The 18,946-nt window shown below is 46.6% G+C and overlaps 1 protein-coding gene across 2 annotated transcripts in view; it reads right to left on the bottom strand.

Moving 5' to 3' along the window:
• The window catches only part of Igf1r (insulin like growth factor 1 receptor), a 227,585-nt gene that overhangs the window by 16,570 nt on the left and 192,069 nt on the right, over window positions 1-18,946 (bottom strand). For both annotated transcript variants that reach the window (XM_042698578.1, XM_042698579.1), the window contains exons 9-18: window positions 17,818-17,985; window positions 17,133-17,337; window positions 12,896-13,179; window positions 10,977-11,113; window positions 10,003-10,162; window positions 6,002-6,104; window positions 5,071-5,141; window positions 4,461-4,690; window positions 4,120-4,230; window positions 1,718-1,880 (exon numbers count right to left, since the gene is read on the bottom strand). In XM_042698578.1, coding sequence (XP_042554512.1) covers window positions 1,718-1,880; window positions 4,120-4,230; window positions 4,461-4,690; window positions 5,071-5,141; window positions 6,002-6,104; window positions 10,003-10,162; window positions 10,977-11,113; window positions 12,896-13,179; window positions 17,133-17,337; window positions 17,818-17,985 — 1,632 coding nt within the window. The remainder of the gene's footprint in view (window positions 1-1,717; window positions 1,881-4,119; window positions 4,231-4,460; window positions 4,691-5,070; window positions 5,142-6,001; window positions 6,105-10,002; window positions 10,163-10,976; window positions 11,114-12,895; window positions 13,180-17,132; window positions 17,338-17,817; window positions 17,986-18,946) is intronic.

Here is an 18,946-nt window from a genome sequence, read left to right as displayed (position 1 = left end):
AATTATGTCTGATGGCAGGCTTGCTTTATAATCCCAAATTATTTGTTGCCAGTCAGATTCTGACTTTCCATTCAATCATGTGACCTTTACTCCCATGGACTCCTCATTCTCAGTCGCAGGAGAAAAGGACTGCTCTATTCTGCCCATCTCTAATGCCTGCCACCGAGAGGAAAGGCTACAAAAAGCAAAGCAAACTCGCAAAAGACAGTTTCGTGGACATTGACCAACGTAAGTCACTCTTGTCCAATACGAAAGGCCAAGCAACTCCTTCTGGGGAGGTGATTTGTCATGTGTTGCATTTGTAACTGGGAAAACACTAACCAACCCTGACCAAAAAAAAAAAAAAAAAAAAAAAATCAACGTGAAGTGCTAAGATCAGATCTGACTTAATCCAGCAACAAGTAAAGGAGAGAGCCTCCCTCTACCTGCGCATGATGGGAAAGACAAAATTAGAGGGGGGAAAAAACAAACAAACACCTCTCATCTTAAACACAAAAGAAAAAAAAATCCTGAACTCTTGAAAGAAAAACCTGCCATGATAAAGAAAGGGTCACTATAAATATGTCACATGGTTGGATGGCAAATCTCAGTCCTCTACAGGAAAGCAGAAAGAGTACTAAGGAAGCTCCCCCAATAAGGGGAGTGGCTTTTCCCCAGGATATCCCGGAACAGTCTTGTGGGATATCTCTACTTCTCTGAGAGCTGCTCGGTCAAGCTGGGCATCACAGGACCCTACATGTGAAAATGCCTGACACCCTAGCCCAGGGCCTCTCTGGGGGATCCTGAGCCCCTCTAGCCCCTCTGAAGCCATGCAAAATGAATGCAGTGAACCTCTGCTCTAGAAAAAGGAAAAGAAGGGGGAAAAAAAAAAAGCATTGCTAACGTAGAACACGTGATTCAAGAGCTAGACAAAGAGCTTAACTGTAAATAGGTTTCCTTGCCTGCTAAGGTGTCTCTGCACTTACTTTCTCAGGCTGAAAGTTTGGTCGTTTCCTGAACTATCCTCCTATTCTAGTCGGAAGATATAGGTCGTAGTCCAAGCAGGTGGTGACCTGAGCTCCCCTGATGCTCTGTGTTTTTGTCAGATGGATGAAAAGACCAAAGCAAAACCCCACACTGAAAGGCTGAAAGGAGTTGTCAGCTAGTGATCAGAAATCCAACTCAACCCTTTTTTTTTTGGTGTAACAGTAGGAGGGGTGGCAATGGGAGGGCCAGTCAGCTAAGATCATAAAAGTACAATGACAAAGGGGTCAAAAGCATGGAGGCTGACCAGCCTCGGGTGTGAAATGCCTAAGCAGAGATCTTCCATCCTCTGAGGGACTGCCACGTCTTTGTCATGGCTCCTTCACTCTTTATGGCTGCCCACGGGAGACAACACGCCCTAGAACCTAGAGAATTTGCAGGAAGATTGGACCATGGCTGTTATTCTCATCTGAGGACACTGTCCTGATTATCACGGGAGCCAGTGCTCTGAGTGACCTCAGGGGCCGTGGACACTTCCTGGACCACCGTGTCAACACGCTCACAGGAAGAGAGCCAGACCGGGCAGGATGACGAGCAACTAGAACTCGGCCGTACATCTTTGTACTCAAGAGGAGGTTCTGGCACTTTAGGAATACATTGGGCAAACTCCCCCGGGGCAGGCTAACTGCCACCAGATTCCTAAAACCACCTGCAAATTTAGTTCTTGTCTGGGACCGGAAAGCGAAGGACGCACCTCCGATTTTGACTGTGAAATCCTCGGCCACCATGCAATTGCGGGCCGCGAGGTCTCTGTGGACAAACTTGTTGGCGTTGAGGTATGCCATGCCGTCGGCAATCTCGCCAGCCATCTGGATCATCTTGCTCAGACTGGGAGGTTCCAGGACTACGTTCTTCTGCTGCAGACGAAAAAGAAAAATTCGTGTGAATACTTAGGGGGGAAAAAGATTTGATTGTGTGCTTTCAGTTCCTGAAGGGGGCTTTGCAAATCCATCTTTGTTCAATCTGAGAGCGTCACAGGTGCTTCTGCTCAGAAACCAGGATTCGCTCTGAAGGAACCTATTATTTTTGGAGCCCACAGTGTCCGCTTGGTGGTTGGCCCTGTGCTCAACCGCTGAGCAAACGTACAGGCCTCTCAAGAAAGCACCAATGAGCACCAGTTGGAACTGGCATTTTCTGAGAATCACTGAACATGAAGCAAGTAATAGTTTTTTTTTTTTTTGGATGTGAAGGATTCTCATTAAGATTACAATCAGCTGGTATTTTTCCTTTGATTTCCATAATCAAAGTTGAGGAAAAGGGAGAAGACATGTGATGGAGGTCCCACAGAACAGGCAAGCGTGTGCCCCAAATGGACCATGCCTGCTTTACTTCCCAGGGAGGCGCCCTAAGAATGATTTCATCTTCTCCTTCCCCACCTGCTTTCTTCTAATGTACAAAGCTACCAAAGATCACCATCTTCGTCTTGGATTATTGCTTTCTGTGGACATGAGGGCAACAGAGGATCAGCCCTAAACTCACTTCAAAGGTAAATGTGTGATCAGTGACATGGACAAGTAGCCCTTTTTCAGAAGATAGCAACATACTGGCTTTGAATTTAAAAATGACCCCTAAGTTGGTGGGCGCTAGTGGCTCACACCTATAATCCTAGCCACTCAGGAAGCTGAAATCTGAGGGTCCATAATAGTCTAATCTAAAAATCAACTAGTAAAAGCTAGAAGTGACTCAAGTGGTAGAGCACCCCCAGCTTTGAGAGAAAAAGCCAATGGGCAGTTCTTCTGAGTTCAAGCCCCAGTACCGCCAACCCCCCCCCACCCCCATAATCTGACAAATTCAGAGGAGGATTTCAGATCTGAAAAGGACTTGAGCGAACACTTCAAAACCTTCTTCTATTATACAGTGAGGAAACTGAGACCCAGAAACCTGGATTGGCTAGCTGAGGACTCCAGGTAAGACCACCGCTAAGACTTGAGTTCTTATTCTGTGCCTAGATTGGGGACAAAGGAGTGAGCACAACCTGCTTTTCCAAAGTGCCACAGATGAGGCAGGCGGTTCATTTGGCCACACCTCGGGTCACCTTCCTGCCAGCTTGTGGATTAGAGAGGACCAGGCAGGAAAAGGCAATGTCATGCAGGGGTCCTAGGGACCAAGGCTGGGAGCAGAGGCTAGGAGACTGACTTGTCAATTACCTGGCTCAGACCCTTGGGGCTCTCACAAAACCCCAAACACCATGTGTTATAAATAAATGAGGTCATTTGTGCTTGGAGCTAAAGGGAAGGGACTGTCACTTGGGAGATGATTAAGTTGTAGGTTAAAAGAAGAAAAGAAGAAGTTCAACAGAATGACAAGAGAAACATAAAAGGGGTCAGAGGGACTAACTCTTTCTAGGGAACGCAGGCAGATAGATGAACTCTACCCCCGTGAGTAGCAAAGTCAGGGTCTCAGGAGACTTGAGACCTAGCAAGGTGGCCCAATGCAAAGCAGCTGCTTTTGGCATTCTTTCTCATGTACCTCCTGACTTAAGAGTTCATGATGTATAAAAGCCAGTCTTCCACGTGTTAAGAAGCTGGCTTGTGGTATGACAGGAGAGAACTGGGGTCCCACAAGGACTGGTGGGAACTCGCACAGGACTTGAGCAAGATTTGAATTAGAAGTTTTTACAGGTTGAGGTGACTATTATTCAAAAACACAGGATCCTGCTTGATCTGTGGATGGAGAATATGAGAAAACTTGCCTCCTGGTTGTGAAGGCACAGCCCCTTGGCAGGGCTGGGAAAGTCTGTGTGGCAGGAAATCACTCCTGCAACTTCCCAGGAGTACAGTGAAGGATCTAGCCAGCCGAACACCAAACTGTCCAAACTACTTATGGGGTAGGCGCTAGCCTGGCCTGGCCAGGGACTATGAGATGCCAGAGAGGATGGAGTACTCCAGAACCCCAAGCCCCTGTCAGGAAGATCTAGGTCTGCCTGCACTTGGGAAATCCTTGACAGCAGAGAGTGTTCACAAACACTCAACGTCCAAAGAGTGAAGCGATTTAAAGATACAACGTATTGTCTCCTCCCTCCCCCCCACCCCCACAGGTGGTAAAGGAAAACAGAACAGAACAGGTGAGGTCATATGGTGAAAAGTGAAGACTGACCTCTGTTTCCGGCCTCAGAGACCTGAGGTAACTTTTGAGATCGCCCCGGGTCATCAGTTCCATGATGACCAGCGTTGGCTGGCCCTGGGACACCACGCCCAGCAACCGCACCTGGGAAAAGTCAAAAACGAGAAAGTTGGACATTGCTTTGCAGTGTGGTGCTGGGGTCTGGTGGCTGGGTCCAGGGCTAAGTAGGGGAGTTGGCAACAGGGTAGCTATCTAGAAGGCAGAGGGCAAGACATCAATCCCCACAGGCTGGGCCGTGGGGGAAGGAGGAGGGGGAAGGGGAACACATGAGGGAATCTCTACAGGACTCTGGCTTTCTGAAGACCTTCTCTTACCACGTGGTGACAATTGAACTCCTTCATCACTGAGGCCTCATTGAGAAACTCAATCCTTTCCCGCATGCTGGCTGCCTCATTCACCGTCTTAATGGCCACTCTGGTTTCAGGCTCATCTTTAACCACACCCTTAGCCACGCCTTCATAGACCATCCCAAAGGACCCTTGCCCAAGCTCCCGGTTCATGGTGATCTTCTCCCGGGCTACCTCCCACTCATCAGGAATGTACACTGGAGAAGAAGAAACAGGATTGAAACAGGTCTAGGAATAAACACTGGGGCCCACCCCATGTAGCCTTGGGGAGGGGTGGCGGGAAGGGGACACTGCAGGCTGGAGAAGATGAGATGGCATTTCCTAAAACCCACAAAAGAAAAGATCAGGAGGACTGTGGTCTGGCTTGTTCCCCACATGCTATGGATTTTGGTAAAACTGTGGGTGGTTAGGTATGGGTTCTCTTAAATCTTGGGAGAATTCTAGGATAATTCCCGGAACACAAAGACAGGTTATCAAAGATACAGCCCGGGCCAAAGGTCTCTCAAAATCATGCAAATGGCTTCCCCAAAGAGCAACCCTCCATGACCTTGACAGTGACCTTGGCTGGCACCCTTACCATCTGCTGCACTGAAGTACTCTGGGTTCACAGAGGCATAGAGCACTCCGTTGCCCAGCCTACTGTTATTCCTGTTTAAAAAAAAAGAAAAAGAAAAAGAAGAATTTCAAATTAAAAGACTTCATCTCTATATATTTCTAGAAATACTTTCATATTCTGTCTCTGTCTTCCCCCCTCTTTGGGCTGGTCTTGGGACTTGAACTCAAGGCCTTGCACACTCATTTGGCTTTTTAGCTCAAAGCTGGTGCTCTACCAACTGAGCCACAGCTTCACTTCTAGTTTTTTTTTTGGGGGGGGGGCTAATTGGAGATAAGAATCTCATAAACTTTCTTGCCTAGGCTGGCTTTCAACTAAGATCCTCATTCAGATCTCAGCCTCCTAGGTAGCTGGGATTACAGGAGTGAGCCACTGGCACCTGGCTTAATTCTTACATTTTTGCTATATCCATTTTATCTGTTCTGCCTCATAAACTATCCTGAGGGACAGTACAGAGGGTAGACTGGTAGTGAGTTTTCCCATTTACCCTCTCAACTTGGTTCCTACTAGGCCAGCAGACATTTGAAGACAACATTCACTGAGCTCAGGAGAGCACAGAACCATTTGTTTCTTGGCTTCATTGGAAATTACAAGGCTTACTTGATGAGGAGGACTTAGCTAGCACACTTGGAAAAGTTCTCTATAAGCCAAAGTCTCGGTATGTGCCCGAACTACCAGTGAGGTGAAGATGGGCACTCAGTGCGTGTGTGGTGTGGGGTGGGGTGGAGTGGAGAAGACATCCCACCACAGAACAGTCTGATTCCCGTGAAGGACACTGGACTGGAAATCAGGTTTTCCAATCTGTACATTGTCTCCAAAAGATAACCTTTGCTCAAGTTCAAATTATAAAACCACCTGGCCACCAAAGTTACCTGCACCTGGCTGAGACCCTCACCTCTTTCTGTGGAAGACGTACAGCATGATCACCAGACCCCCCACGATCAGGACGATGGCCACGGGCAGAGCAATGATCAGGTGCATGAAATTTTCATAGGTGGCTGCAGGAGGAAGGGGAAACCGATACGATGTCATTGGAAGAACCATTTGCTATGTGCTATGCTTAACAATGCGTGCGTGCGTGCGTGCGTGCGTGCGTGCGTGCGTGTGTGTGTGTGTGTGTGTGTGTGTACTAGGGCTTGTACTCAGGGATTTATGCTCTCCCGTTTTTGTGTGTTTTTCTTTTTTTGCTCAAGGCTAGTACTTGACCACTGAGCTAAGCTCCACTTCCAACTCCTTTTTGGTTGGAACTATGCAAACAACAACAACAGCAACAACAAAAATCCCTGAAAATTCCTTTACTAAGTAAATGGTATCAGAAACACACTAAACCAACAGTTATATGAGGGAAGGTTAAGTAAGTACAGACTGAATAGGAACTCATTTTTTAAAGTGCAGGCTATTCTGATAGCTCAAATGATAGACTGAAGGAAAATAATCTTTGAATGCCACTAAATGACTCAGTGGAAATGCATACATTTGCTGAAATAAAAAGGACAGAGACTCAGCTCTAGAGTGTTCACACCTCATTGACCTTTATCTGTCTCAAGATAGTTCCACAATGTATACACATAGACCCAAGCGTGCGCATGCATGCACACACCATCCCTTGCCAATTCTGCTCTGAATTTCCCACAAACATTTGAAACTACAGAACTTGTCACAGCCCTTGTTCCCACCATTTATACAATAGATGAAAGACGAGGCTGGACACTGGAGATTCAGGTCCTCACGCCTGAAGGTTCTGCGAGATGCAGGAATCAGCATGTCAACAGGTAGAAGAAAGTGAACCACCAAAGGATGCAGAGAGAGGAGGAGGGAAGACACAAGAGACAAGGGGTGCTAAGGGAAGTTCCTTCAGCCCAAGTCTTGGAAAAAAAGAAAGATGGACTTTTCCTGGGGTACATGGATTTTTTTCCCCCCCCCTAGCAGAGGGATGGTTTGGAGATAACAATGGGGCATGGACAGGGAGAGTCAAACTAAGTGTACAAACTAAGTGATTACAACACCATTCTGCAGATTAAAAGGGGTCAGTGTTTTTAAAATCAGCAGTGAACTGATCATCATACTCATACCCTGGACAGAGAGGGGCTCTTGGCCACTGCCAAGTCTTGGAGAGTTGGGGAGAACATGTCACATCGCCTGGGCATGTCTCATGAAATCTCTGCTCCTTTTCCTTTGTTCTTGTAGACGGGGTTTAGCTAGCTGGCCCTGAAGTCACTGTGTACTCCAGGCTGGTTTCAATCTCACGATCCTCCTGCCTTAAAATCCTGGTGCCAGGATGGCTCGGTAGGCATGCCCTACCAAGCCCAGAGCACTGCTTATTTTCCACAAACAAGCAAGCCCACAGAGATGACTTGACTTTTTCACAATCACATAGGCAGCTGACAAGTCATGGGCCCTACATGGAAGTCCCACCTTACTGAAGTCACAGCTTATAATAATCCCATGACACAAAGCAACCCAGTGGCTCTAAGCTACAGTGCTGGTGGTAGCAATGGAGAGGCTGCAGAGAAGGAAGGGGGAGGGACAGCGATGAGATCGCTTACTTGGGTGGCTAATGGGTAATACCACCATAGAACAAGTTAAAGAATGGAGGACAGCAGGGAATTCTAAGGTAGTATTTGATTTTTGAAGTAGTACCTGTTGGACACACATTTGGAAATATCTACTTGGAAATACTTGGACTAAGGTACAAGGATTACAAGTCATTTACCAAGATTTTTTTTTCACTACACACTAGTATTATTCTTAACTTTTTCAATACTATTAAAGTTTCATTAATTTTTAAGATTAATGTTTTAATCAAGTAGATTTCAAATGGAATAGTTTTATGAGTCTTGTAATTCCTGAAAATCCTCACCTCAGAGATCAATGCCAATTTGAAAAAGGTGGAGGTTTTTCCATTTTTTCTACCCATCTGTCCCTCAAGAACTGTTTCTTATGCTTGTACCACTTACTCTACTTGGTCAGACTGTACCGTGTTCTCATTGAGTTTCACATTTCAACAAGGACATGGAGAAACTGGAACACATCCAGAAGAGCAAAGTGACTAAATGGCTAGAAAATTGGTTGGAGCGACTGGGCTCTAAGAAAAGACCAAAAGACCCGAGAAAATTCAATCTGTAGATGAGAAGTCTGAAGGATAATTTAATAGACTTGAAGCATACAAAGAGTTCCTAAAAAGACAGAAGGTTCCAGAAAGCTCTCAAACCCTCTGTCTCCTCAGAGATGTAAACATGAGGAAATGTACCTAAACTGTCACAGGAAAGCCTTGCCCCACACCAGGAAGCAAAGCCAGCACACGCTTTGCATCTCCCTGCCGTACAGCCAGCTTCCACGGCAGAACTCCAGGGGCTCACGGTCACAAGGCATCAGAAAAGGCCATCAGGGAACAGGTCCTCTCTCAGGAAGAGACAAGCTCACTAATGGCCAGAAAACAAGGCTGCAGACCACAGCCCAGTGCCAGACCTCCACATCTAGGCTCAGTTCCTAAGGGACAGATGTGGGGGTAGAGGGGGAAAAGGGTGAGAGAGAAAAACACTACTCTGGAGAGGGTGCTAGATAGGTCTTCCCAAAGCTCTATGTGTCAAAGGCTTGGTGGCCAGGCTGTGGTGTGGTGGTTTGGGAGGTGGGGCTTAGTGGGAGGGAGTTAGGCCATTGGCAGGGAGGTGAAAGGGAGGGTCCTGGCAGGGGACTTGGCGGGATTCTGATCATGAATTGAACTGCTAGAGTTCCTGAGCAAAAACAAACCTTTCTTCCTTGTATATTAATTATTTCTGGTATTTTATCACAGTAATGGAAAGCTGATTAATACAATGGTTAGCTAACCAGTAAGACTAGTTACGGGGACTACACAGGAGAACTTGGGTTATTTCAAGGAACAAAATTACCTGCCTAAGTAGCTTCTTATCCCTAAAACCTGAATCCAGGCATAGGCCGGTGAGCACCAGGTACATGAAATGCTGGCTTCCATTTTGCAATGCTATCCAAGCCATCCTTCTGCTATCCGTCTCTAGGAGGATTTTCAGCTCTCAAGCATCTCTTTGAGCACCTGGTGCTAACTAGGTAGACTAGAAGAACATTTTTTTTTCTTTAAACTTTTACTTATTCTGATACATGAAAATTTTATACACAGCATCCATTAATCACATATGGCATGTTTTGAAAATATATGTTGAATAACATAAGCACTACTTCATATTCTTATGTGTGGGGAGAGGAAACACCAAGCACTGTTCTCAATATTCAAGACTCTGTTGATATGAATGGCAGCCTGTCACACAATTGAACTAACTTTAAGTTTTGTGTCCTTGACTAGCATCTCCTCAACTTTTTTTCACCATCCATATTTCAAAAATAGTATACCGTTCTGTTTTGTTTGCAATGTTACAAAATTCAGTTTGGAATCTGATGATGTCCCACAGAATGCCTTCCAAGAACCCTGTCCTAGGGTCTGAACAAAGCTTGTAGCATTCCCCATTAGACTTGGTGCAGAACCATGAGCACAATATTCAACGCAAACTAGTGCTTTCTGTGATTCTGTATTTTACCAACTGGCAGGCAAGCTTGGGGGAGTGGGGAGACCAAATGACAGCCCTGGTTCCAGTCACCTCTTAGGATCCAGGCCCTTTAAATGTGTGCCTAGTGAAAGGCAGGGGGTGGAATGGTCCATGGAATGCTTGGTAAATGCTTGGGAAAAATGCTTGGGAAAGTCAGGGTCAAAGCTCTCCAGTGCTTAGTCCATGCCCCAAAGAAGGGTTCTTCAACTCTGTCACGTGAGGTAAGAACCCATGGCTCAGCGTGTCCCAAGTGTGTTATAAGGCCCTGTTCCTAGCACACAGTTTTCTGAGTCCCTGCCAGAAAGTTTTACCACACCACTCCCTTCACAGGCCTTACTTTTGGCTGGGACATAGAAGAACACAGGATCTGTCCACGACCCATTTCCAGAGAGAGAGGTAGCCTGAATTCGGGCGGTGTAGTTCCCTGGGTTTAGCCGGTTAAGCCTGGCCCCTCCATACTTCCTGTATTCCTGTCTGGACACACATTCCCGCTGGTCCTGGGGAAATAAGACATTGGTGTCATGTTCCTACGGTCAAGGAGAGATCTGGAACCTGCCAGTTCAGCTTGCCACACTGTTCAACATCTGACTACCCACTGAACAAAGATCTTCATTATCAATAATGAGAAAAGCCAAGACTTAAAAAAGGTAGCCCTCACTAGGCACTGGCGGCTCATGCATATAATCCTAGCTATTTAGGAGATTGAGATCTGAGAGATAGTGCCTAAGCCCTGAGTTCAAGCCCCACAACCACAAGAAGAAAACAAAAGGCAGCCCTCATGGGAAGATAAATCACACCCAGAAATTGTAACCAAACATTGATTGGAACTAAAAAAGAACTCAGGAAAATTGAAAGTTATTAAGACTGCCAGGCCCTGTTGGCTCATGCCTGTAATCTTATGTAGGAGGCTGAGATCTGAGGATCTCAGTTCAAAGCCAGCCTGGAAAGACCCTGAGACTCTCCTATCTCCAATTAACCAGCAAAAAGCCAGAAGCGAAGCTGTGGCTGAAGTGGTAGAGTGCCATTCTTGGGGGGGGGGGGGGGGAAAGTAGAGCACACCTAGAAATTATAACCAAACTTTGTAACTAAAAAGAACTCCAGAAGAATTAGGAGTTTTTTAAGACTGATCTAGACTATGGCATAAAGTCATTCTCTACAATAAAAACTGTAGAAATATAGCCTGGCTACTTGTAGGTTTTGGGCTGTTGGAAAGACAAAAATCCTCACAGACTGAGCTAAGAAACAGGTAACAGGTAACTTGTGGTATACCCAACACATGCTATCAATTGACACAGGTACAGCCCCTCTTACCTCCACCTGGGAGCCGTATTTGATCTCATACATCAGAATGAGTCCATTTGGGTTCTCAGGTTCTGGCCACTTTAAAAAGATGGAGTTCTCTGGCCTTGGTTCCCAGGTGACCGGTCCAGGAATGTCATCTGCTCCTTCTGCATGGAAGTGTAAAGAAGTGATAACGTTGGGTTTGGGTCCTCAGGCAGGGAGACCACACCTGAGCTAAATGGAATATAACCCTCCCAGTCCACATACACAGGACTGTGTGCTGTCACCAAGTGGCCTCTCCTCCAGAAAGGACCACTCACACACCAGTGACCTGAACCCCTCTCATGCTATTTTCCCTTCTAAGACTGTGATCTGTACAAGAGAAAATCCCTGGACATCTAGTAACTTTTTTTCTTTGATTCTGCTTCTAAGACTTGAAGAAAGCATCTGTCAGGGGATGGGTGGCAGTGGCTCATACCTATAATCCCAGCTAGCTAGGAGGTTTGTATTTTGAGGCCAACCTGGTCAAAAACACATTATCTGCAAACTATAATAAAGTGGGAGAGGGCCTGAGGGCAGGGCTCAAGCAGTAGAGCAGCTGCCTAGCAAATGTGAAGACCTAAAACCCCATGGCCACATATACTACCCCGCCCCCTACCCCCACCCCAACCCCGCAAAAAAATAGGAAAGAAAGATTCCATCTAACACAGCAACAGCACCACTGAAAGCACTGAGCTGAAGCGGCGTGGAGCCTGTAGGATCCACTACAGGGTTCACTCAGGTTCACATCATACATGGCAGCCATAGCTTCCCAGTAGGCTAGACACCAAGCCAACCTGGGGGGGAAGCAGAAAGCAAGGGAGCCACCTCTGCCGCCGTCACCTCCTTCAGCTACTGCTGACCTTGCAAGGTGGTGAGCCAAAGTCACAGACCGTTACAGCTGAGAAGGGCATCTCTTCTCCTAGGTGGGCTGGGAAAAATGACCCTCACAGGAGGTGAGAGGGTCACCCTAAGAGATGTAGTAGCGTGTGAGCGTCAGAACCACACTCAGGAGGGCTCTCTGCCCATACACTTATCACCTCCACACTTTCTCTTACCTGACGCCTCTTGTGAGAATGAGGACTGGGTAGTTCAGTTCTCTTTTAAGGAGGCTGAGTGGCTGCCTGAGCCCCAGACAGTGTCCAATTTACAGTGGACAAACAAGATAAAATAAACAGGGCTACAGGCTACTCCAGGAGCTGACTTTAAGGAATGACGGTCTTGGATCAAGTCAGCTGCTAACTGATTGTTGCCCAAAAGTCCATGTGTTGAAGACTTGGTCTCCAGCCTGTGATACTTTTAGGCAATTTAGAACCTTTAGGAGGTGGGGCCCAGTGAGAGGAACATAATGGAGGACATCAGGCTCCTCTGGTTTTTCCTTCATGGTTGCCATGAGGTATCAGAGTTTCCTCTACCATGGTGTGCTGTCGCCTAGCCACAGGCCCCAAAGCCAACGAGGAATCAAGCAACCATGGATTAAAACTTCTGAAACCGTGAACCAAAAGAGTACTTTCTGTTTTGTGAGTTGATTATCTCAGATATTCTGTCACAGTGATGGAAAGCTAACTCATACAGTGGCTAAGTGAGGATGGCCCTGAATCTGGATAAATGCAGGAGGGAATGGACTCATCAATCACAACAGAAATGGGGCAAAGGGTTTATAGGTACAAATGGGCTGTGCAAAATAAACCAAATACATAACCCAAGTTGAGAGGAAGGAACCCTAGGGAGAGATAGAGAGTATTTTCAATAAGGAGAATAAGGAGGGAAGGAAACCAATGTAAATGTAAGTGTTCCTTTCCCCAGGCAACTGGTCGACCCATGCTGACTATCAGTGATCACAGGTTCATCAGCAGAACTGGGTCTAAGGGTGGTTAAGTTGGGGATATGACTACTGGATCACTCCATACCTGCAGGCATGGTTCTTGCAAAGACAAAGTTGGAGGCGCTGCAACCTAACTTCTCAGCCTCGTGGTTACAGCTGTGAATATCGATGCGGTACAAAGTGAAAGGCTGGAGGTTCGAAATGACAGTTCTCTCTTTGTTATCCACTCTGCTCTCAAAGAAAGGGTATTCTGTCTCCACCTCTTCTGGGTCTGTGATATTGTAGACGTCCACCACTGTGGCATTCCTGCTCCGGCTGGACATGGTGGTGTTGGCCACCTGCATGATGTCTCTCCGCTTCCTTTCAGGTCTGCAAAGGAAGAGAGAAGCTTGGCTCATAATATGGTTTCCTCTGAATCTTTTTGTCTTTAACTAGGGTAAGAGAAATAGAAAAGAAAATTCTCGACCTTGGAATAAGAGGAACTATTCAGGGCTCCTTGGAGAAGAACCAGCAAGGAACAAGGGGATTTCCTTCTTCATTATTTACCTGTCTTTCTTTACTCTACACCCAGAGAATCACCACACATCCTCTCCTTGGCTCCCAGAGTGATTTCTCAATGATACCAGGAAGCAAAGAATGCCTCGGATACTGTTAGCTGGGCTGTGTACTGTTTCATTAGCATGCTGTGCCACGTGGCCACAGACATTATGGTTGAGCATTAAAAAGATAATCCAACTAGCTGTACTAAGATTCATTAGAGGCCAAGGGAGAGTTTGTTAGGGAAGACATCAGACAAAAAGGTTTCATTCAAAGGCCTGTTACAGTGGCTCCTTTGATCCTCTTTGAAATTAAGTAAAGAAGTCCTAGCAAGAGCAGCAAAGCAAATGCCTGAACCCCAAGGTCTTTCTGTTATTCCAACATGTCCCTGGTGTGCGCTTCAGTCAGGATCTTGAGCTCCACCACTTGAGCCAGGCCCTCAGCCCTTTTTTGTTTTCTGTTCACTCTTTCTGATGGAGTCTTGTGCTTTTGCCCTTGTTGGCCTTGGACTGCTCTCCTTCCATCTCTGTCTTCTACGCAGCAAGGGATTGGAGGTAGGTATCACTAGTCCTAGCCCATCCTGTAGGTCTTCTGAGCCTGGCTTTGTCTCCTACTCAGCAATAGGTGCCTGTGGCTTCCCCCAGGTCCCACCAATGAGAGGGGTAAAGTCCTTGTCCTTGAACTTAAGGAGGACTGAGAAACAGCAGCCACAACAGAGAAACAGAAGGGAACATATGCAGTCCCCATGGAAGGGTACTGCCACCCACCAGGGCAGATGAAGACATCATCTTCCAATTGCTGACTTACTGTCGAATACAGAAAATAGGCTTTGGAGCTCTTCCAGAAACATCCGAAACAGGATCTTAGCATTACAGGAATGAAAGAAATCAAACAGAACATGGAAGAGGTGCCTAGACAGGGGAATGGCAACTTTGGGGCCAGCCATGGATGGATGGAGGGAAAATAGGCTGCTGGCAGGTGTGCTTCATGGTGTAAATGGGCAAAGCGAGGTGGGCAGAGAGAGAGAGAAGGGGATGAACTTTCTCTCTAATAATCTAAGAAAATGAAGAAGCCTAGCCAGGAGAAGGTTCATGAGTCTCCAGTATTAGAGGAGAAACACAGTATGGAGCCAAAGTCACCTAAGGAGGAGCACCCTGGAAACCATGTAGAGGCTGAAGTACTTTGCCAAAATCTGAAAGAGGAAGTTGGGACAGGGCTAGTGGCTCCTCAGTCTGCTGGATCCCTGGAATCACCTACAAAAGTATGGCCCTTCACTGGATGGGGCTGAAACTAAAGGCTGAAACTGGTCAACACAGCTGGGTACTGCGGCTCACACTGTCATCCAAGCTACTCAGGAGGCTAAGATTAGGGAGGATCAAGGTTCCAAGGCAGACCACACAAGAAGTCTGCAAGACCTCGGGCCAACCAATAAAATCTGGACATGGCATGCACCCCTGTTATCCCAGCTTCAGGACTTTTGCCCAGGGGAAACACGTGGGGAAAAAGCAAGAACCTCTCTCAAACATAATCAGGGCCAAATGGTAGAGAACCAACCCGTCAAATGCAAGGCCTTGAGTTCAAACCTTGGTAATGGCAAAACCAAACAAAAGCCACCTGACACAGATAGGTTTGTCCAAAGTGAGGAAGCAACAAGGTCAGGGGCAAATGCATCTGTTTTCACAATGCTGGGGAAGAAAGGGTTAGGAAATGAGGCCTCTCATCTACCATCCTCACACCCTGCAAACTGACCAGTTAGGAAGGAGAAAAAAACAACAAAACCACATCTGTTGCTAGGGATATCCTTTCAACACATTACCAATAAGTTTCCTGCCTTTCTTTCAAGACCAACGGAACACAAACTCGTGCCTACAAATCAGAAGTTGCCTGGGCTTGGTCTGCTGCAAAGTAATAAGCCTGCTTGTCCACCACTACGACACACCCTTATGCTGTCTACTTGATTATCAGCACTCATTGTGGAGACTGTTCAGCAGTCAGAGCTGACACCAAGTTGGAGATTATGAGAAGGCATCCACACTGAACTTTAATAGGAAGGCAGGGGTGGTGTAAGCAGAGTGGTCTGTATGTAACACTGTGCCAATGGCTACGTTCCAAATGGTAGGACTAAACCTTACTGCCAACTTTCCTCATTCCCCTCTGACACAACCCACTTGCATTGGAAAACCTGCTACTTCTCAACACCTGTCAACATCTTAGTTAAACCAAACTACTTGATTTGGCAAACAATGATGGTTGCCGCTGAAAGGTATTTACTAACAAGCATCCATCACAAAGAACAACTCTAGCATCCATTCTGCTTCCAATATGCCTGACATGTTGGACAAATGGAGGAAACTACGTCTGACTTATTTGAATTCAGCCCCCCCAAATAATTTGTTCTTTGAAAGGATTGAAATCAAAATAGGATTTGGTAATTTAGTTGTAAAACAACCACAAAAAACCATGAAACAACAATAACAACACACACACACAAAAGGCAAAATGAAAAAAAAAAAGCAACCAGACTTGATGATTCATTCCTTCTGTCATCTGGACAACTCTTTTACGGGAATCTTGTCAAAGCTTGTACAAAGGTCGATTTATGCCTTGGTCGGAGGCAAACAAACAAACATTAAGTTCTCATAAATAGTGATGACTCACACGGATGAAACCTGGTATCTCTTTTCATGCATGTGAAATCTGCTTTATGGGGGAGGGGGATCTCAGGCTGAGAGGATGGATGGGTACATGCATTCATCACATGGGGTACGGCAAAGAGAAAACACATTTGAACAACAGGAACACTGTGCATTAGCAATATCTGGTCCATACACATCTGTGTTGCCACTGTCACTGGGACTCCATGTCCACTGACAAAATAAAGGTACCATCCACTAGCAGTTCCTGTGTGCAATCCACAGGGCAAGAGGAAGAAGTTGTGGAACCTTTAAGATATGGAGCACTTGGAGGGACACTAAGGACACTGCTCTCAGAAGGAATTAACACTGGCCTTGAGGAGAGTCAGTGGCTTTCAGGAGAACTTGTTGTTATAAAAGAAGGTCACAACTACCCATCTCTGGCTTCCCACCTGCTCTGAATGCTCTCCCTCTCACAAGGGCTGTGTATAGGATCTCATGAGCAGAGGTGACGCTCCTAAACCTCCACAAGTGTGAGCTTGACATACTGCCCAGCTTCTGGTATTTTGTTACAACAGAAAACTGATGACTAGCGCCTTCTAAATCTTTCACGCAGTAATCTGGACCTCTGATAGGCTAGGTCATGAACCAATCACCAGTCACCTTGGATGGAGAACTAAAAGACAACTTCAGAGGGCCATTCTACACTCATCTGTTCCCATAGCAATGGGAACTGTTTTGTTGCTGAGCCTCCACTAGCCTGGATGGAACGGACTACAGGAAGATTACAACCAAGAGAAAGAACTTCAGTGTGTGGGAATGTGGGATTGAGACCCACAGAGAGGTTATCAGTCCCACTGAGTTATGGCTGTCAAATACTTTTGAGCTCTTTCAGACTGTAGGAAAAACACGTGATCTGTAGGTAGCACAGAAAAGAAAACAGTGGTGCACAGTAACCTACAGCTAACACCTGAACAGTAGGCCCACAGGCCCACAGGAACAGCCCCAGGGAAGCAAGAGGGAGAGCCAGCCACCAGCTTAAGTCATCTTTTGTGGCTCCTTCTGCATGGCTGTGTTGTGGCCCACAGTACTTGGTGGAGTTTACCTGCCCAAGGAGCACTACCTGCACGTGTTTTGCAAGGACAGATGTACCTGGGCACAAAGATTGAGTTGTGCAGGAAATTCTCAAAGACTTTGCGGTACTCGGCCTCCTCCTTCTCAGCTTGCTTCTCAGCTTCCGTTTTGGGGCAAGTGCAGCAGGGTCCTTTCTCCCCGCCACACACCTCTGTGTTGGGATTCTCCGTCACCTCCTCCACGTCGATGGTGCCATCGGCATATTTCCTAATGGGGATTTTGTCTTTCGGGAAAAGAGAAGCCGAGAGGAGAATGGGAATGAGAGCTGGGTGTAACACAGCTTGGGAGGAAATGAATAACTGTCTGGTTCCCCTAAAGTCAAGGAGTGGACTGGAGCCAGGTGCTGTAATATACACCTGTAATCCTAGCTACTCAGGAGGCTGATATCTGAGGGTCATGGTTCGAAGTTAGTGTGAGCAGAAAAGTCTATAGGAACCTTATTTCCAATTAGCAAGCCAACAGCCTCAAGTGAAGGTGTGGTTCAAATGGTAGAGCACCCGCCGTGAGTAAAAAAACCCAAAAAAACAAAAAACAAGAGAAGCTTTAATTTCAAGCCTCAGCATTGGCACAAAAGAAAAGGAAGGGGAGGGAAATAAAGAGTGGGGGACTGATTTCTAGGACAAGGAACTAGACTGTCACTGGATGGGTGTGACCCGGAGGTCCGGCCAGGTGTGCCTCCCCTTGGAGGTCGGCACTCCCTTACCTTTGGAGCAGTAGTTGTGCCGGTACAGGTAGCCGTCCTGAGGCTGCCGCTGCCACCTCACGATGTAGTAACTCAGGTTGCCATTGGGCAGGGATGGTGGATTCCACTTTACTATCAGCTGAGAGGAGGAGTTCGAAGCCGAGAGGACATCCAGTGGAATGGAAGGAACTGGAAAGGCAAAGGAGGCCCATTTCAGAAGCTGGAAGGAGCCTAAGGTTGGGGCAAACCAATAGGAAGCTGCGAGTCTGGCTGGGTTAGGCAGACAGACAGCAGTAAGCCCTGGCAGGCAAGGTGAAATCTGAGCCTTCTGTGTCCCAAGAGTATTCCTTTAAGCACCAGTAGGTCTTCGTTCCCAGCATCTCTGCTCAGGTTATCCTCTGCAAGCAAACAGTCCGACTCTAAGTGGAAGAGGTTTGTGGGGAAGGGCATGGCTACAGTTATAACAGGTGACTTCAAGTCTACAGTTCATTCAAACCGTGGATTTTTTTTCTCATTTACTACATGTGCCAGGCTCCCAAAATATTGAACAACCTCAGCAGGCTTAAGTGATGGTGAATCTGACTGATTTGAACCTCATCTCAAGATTTTTTTTTTTTTTTCAGTCTGATCAAAATGGCAAGAAGACAACGGAAAAGCAGAAGGAGTAAGAGGGCTGGAGAGCTCGTGTGCATGTGTGTGTGTTGAGTGTGCCAACATGCAAGTGTTCATGGAAATTCACCCATTCTGTAATCCACCCTCAGTGAATGACTGAGAGGCAGCCATAAAAGCACAAACACGTGGGAATACACATTTTAGCAAATGATTTGACTACCAGCAAAAAAGAATACTGCTATAAAGGCAAAGCACAATAATCCAACCAAACTGCTGAGTAATAACACCCAAATTCAACCCAGACCATATTGAGTTCATCAAAAAAAAAAAAGTAGAAGAGGGGCTGGGAAGGTGGCTCAGTGGTAGAGCGCTTGCCTTGCATGCATGAGGCCCTGGGTTCCATTCCTTAGCACCATATAAGCAAAAAGAAAAAAAGCCAGAAGTGGCGCTGTGGCTCAAGTGGTAGAGTGCTAGCCTTGAGCTGAAGAGATGAGGGACATTGCTCAGGCCCAGAGTTCAGACCCCACGACCGGACCCA

This window comes from Dipodomys spectabilis, unplaced genomic scaffold (assembly GCF_019054845.1).
Source record: "Dipodomys spectabilis isolate Male_0828 unplaced genomic scaffold, ASM1905484v1 ptg000233l, whole genome shotgun sequence".
Lineage (NCBI taxonomy): Eukaryota > Metazoa > Chordata > Mammalia > Rodentia > Heteromyidae > Dipodomys > Dipodomys spectabilis.
Note: the sequence above shows the minus strand (reverse complement) of the source record. Positions and strands in the feature narration are given on the sequence as shown.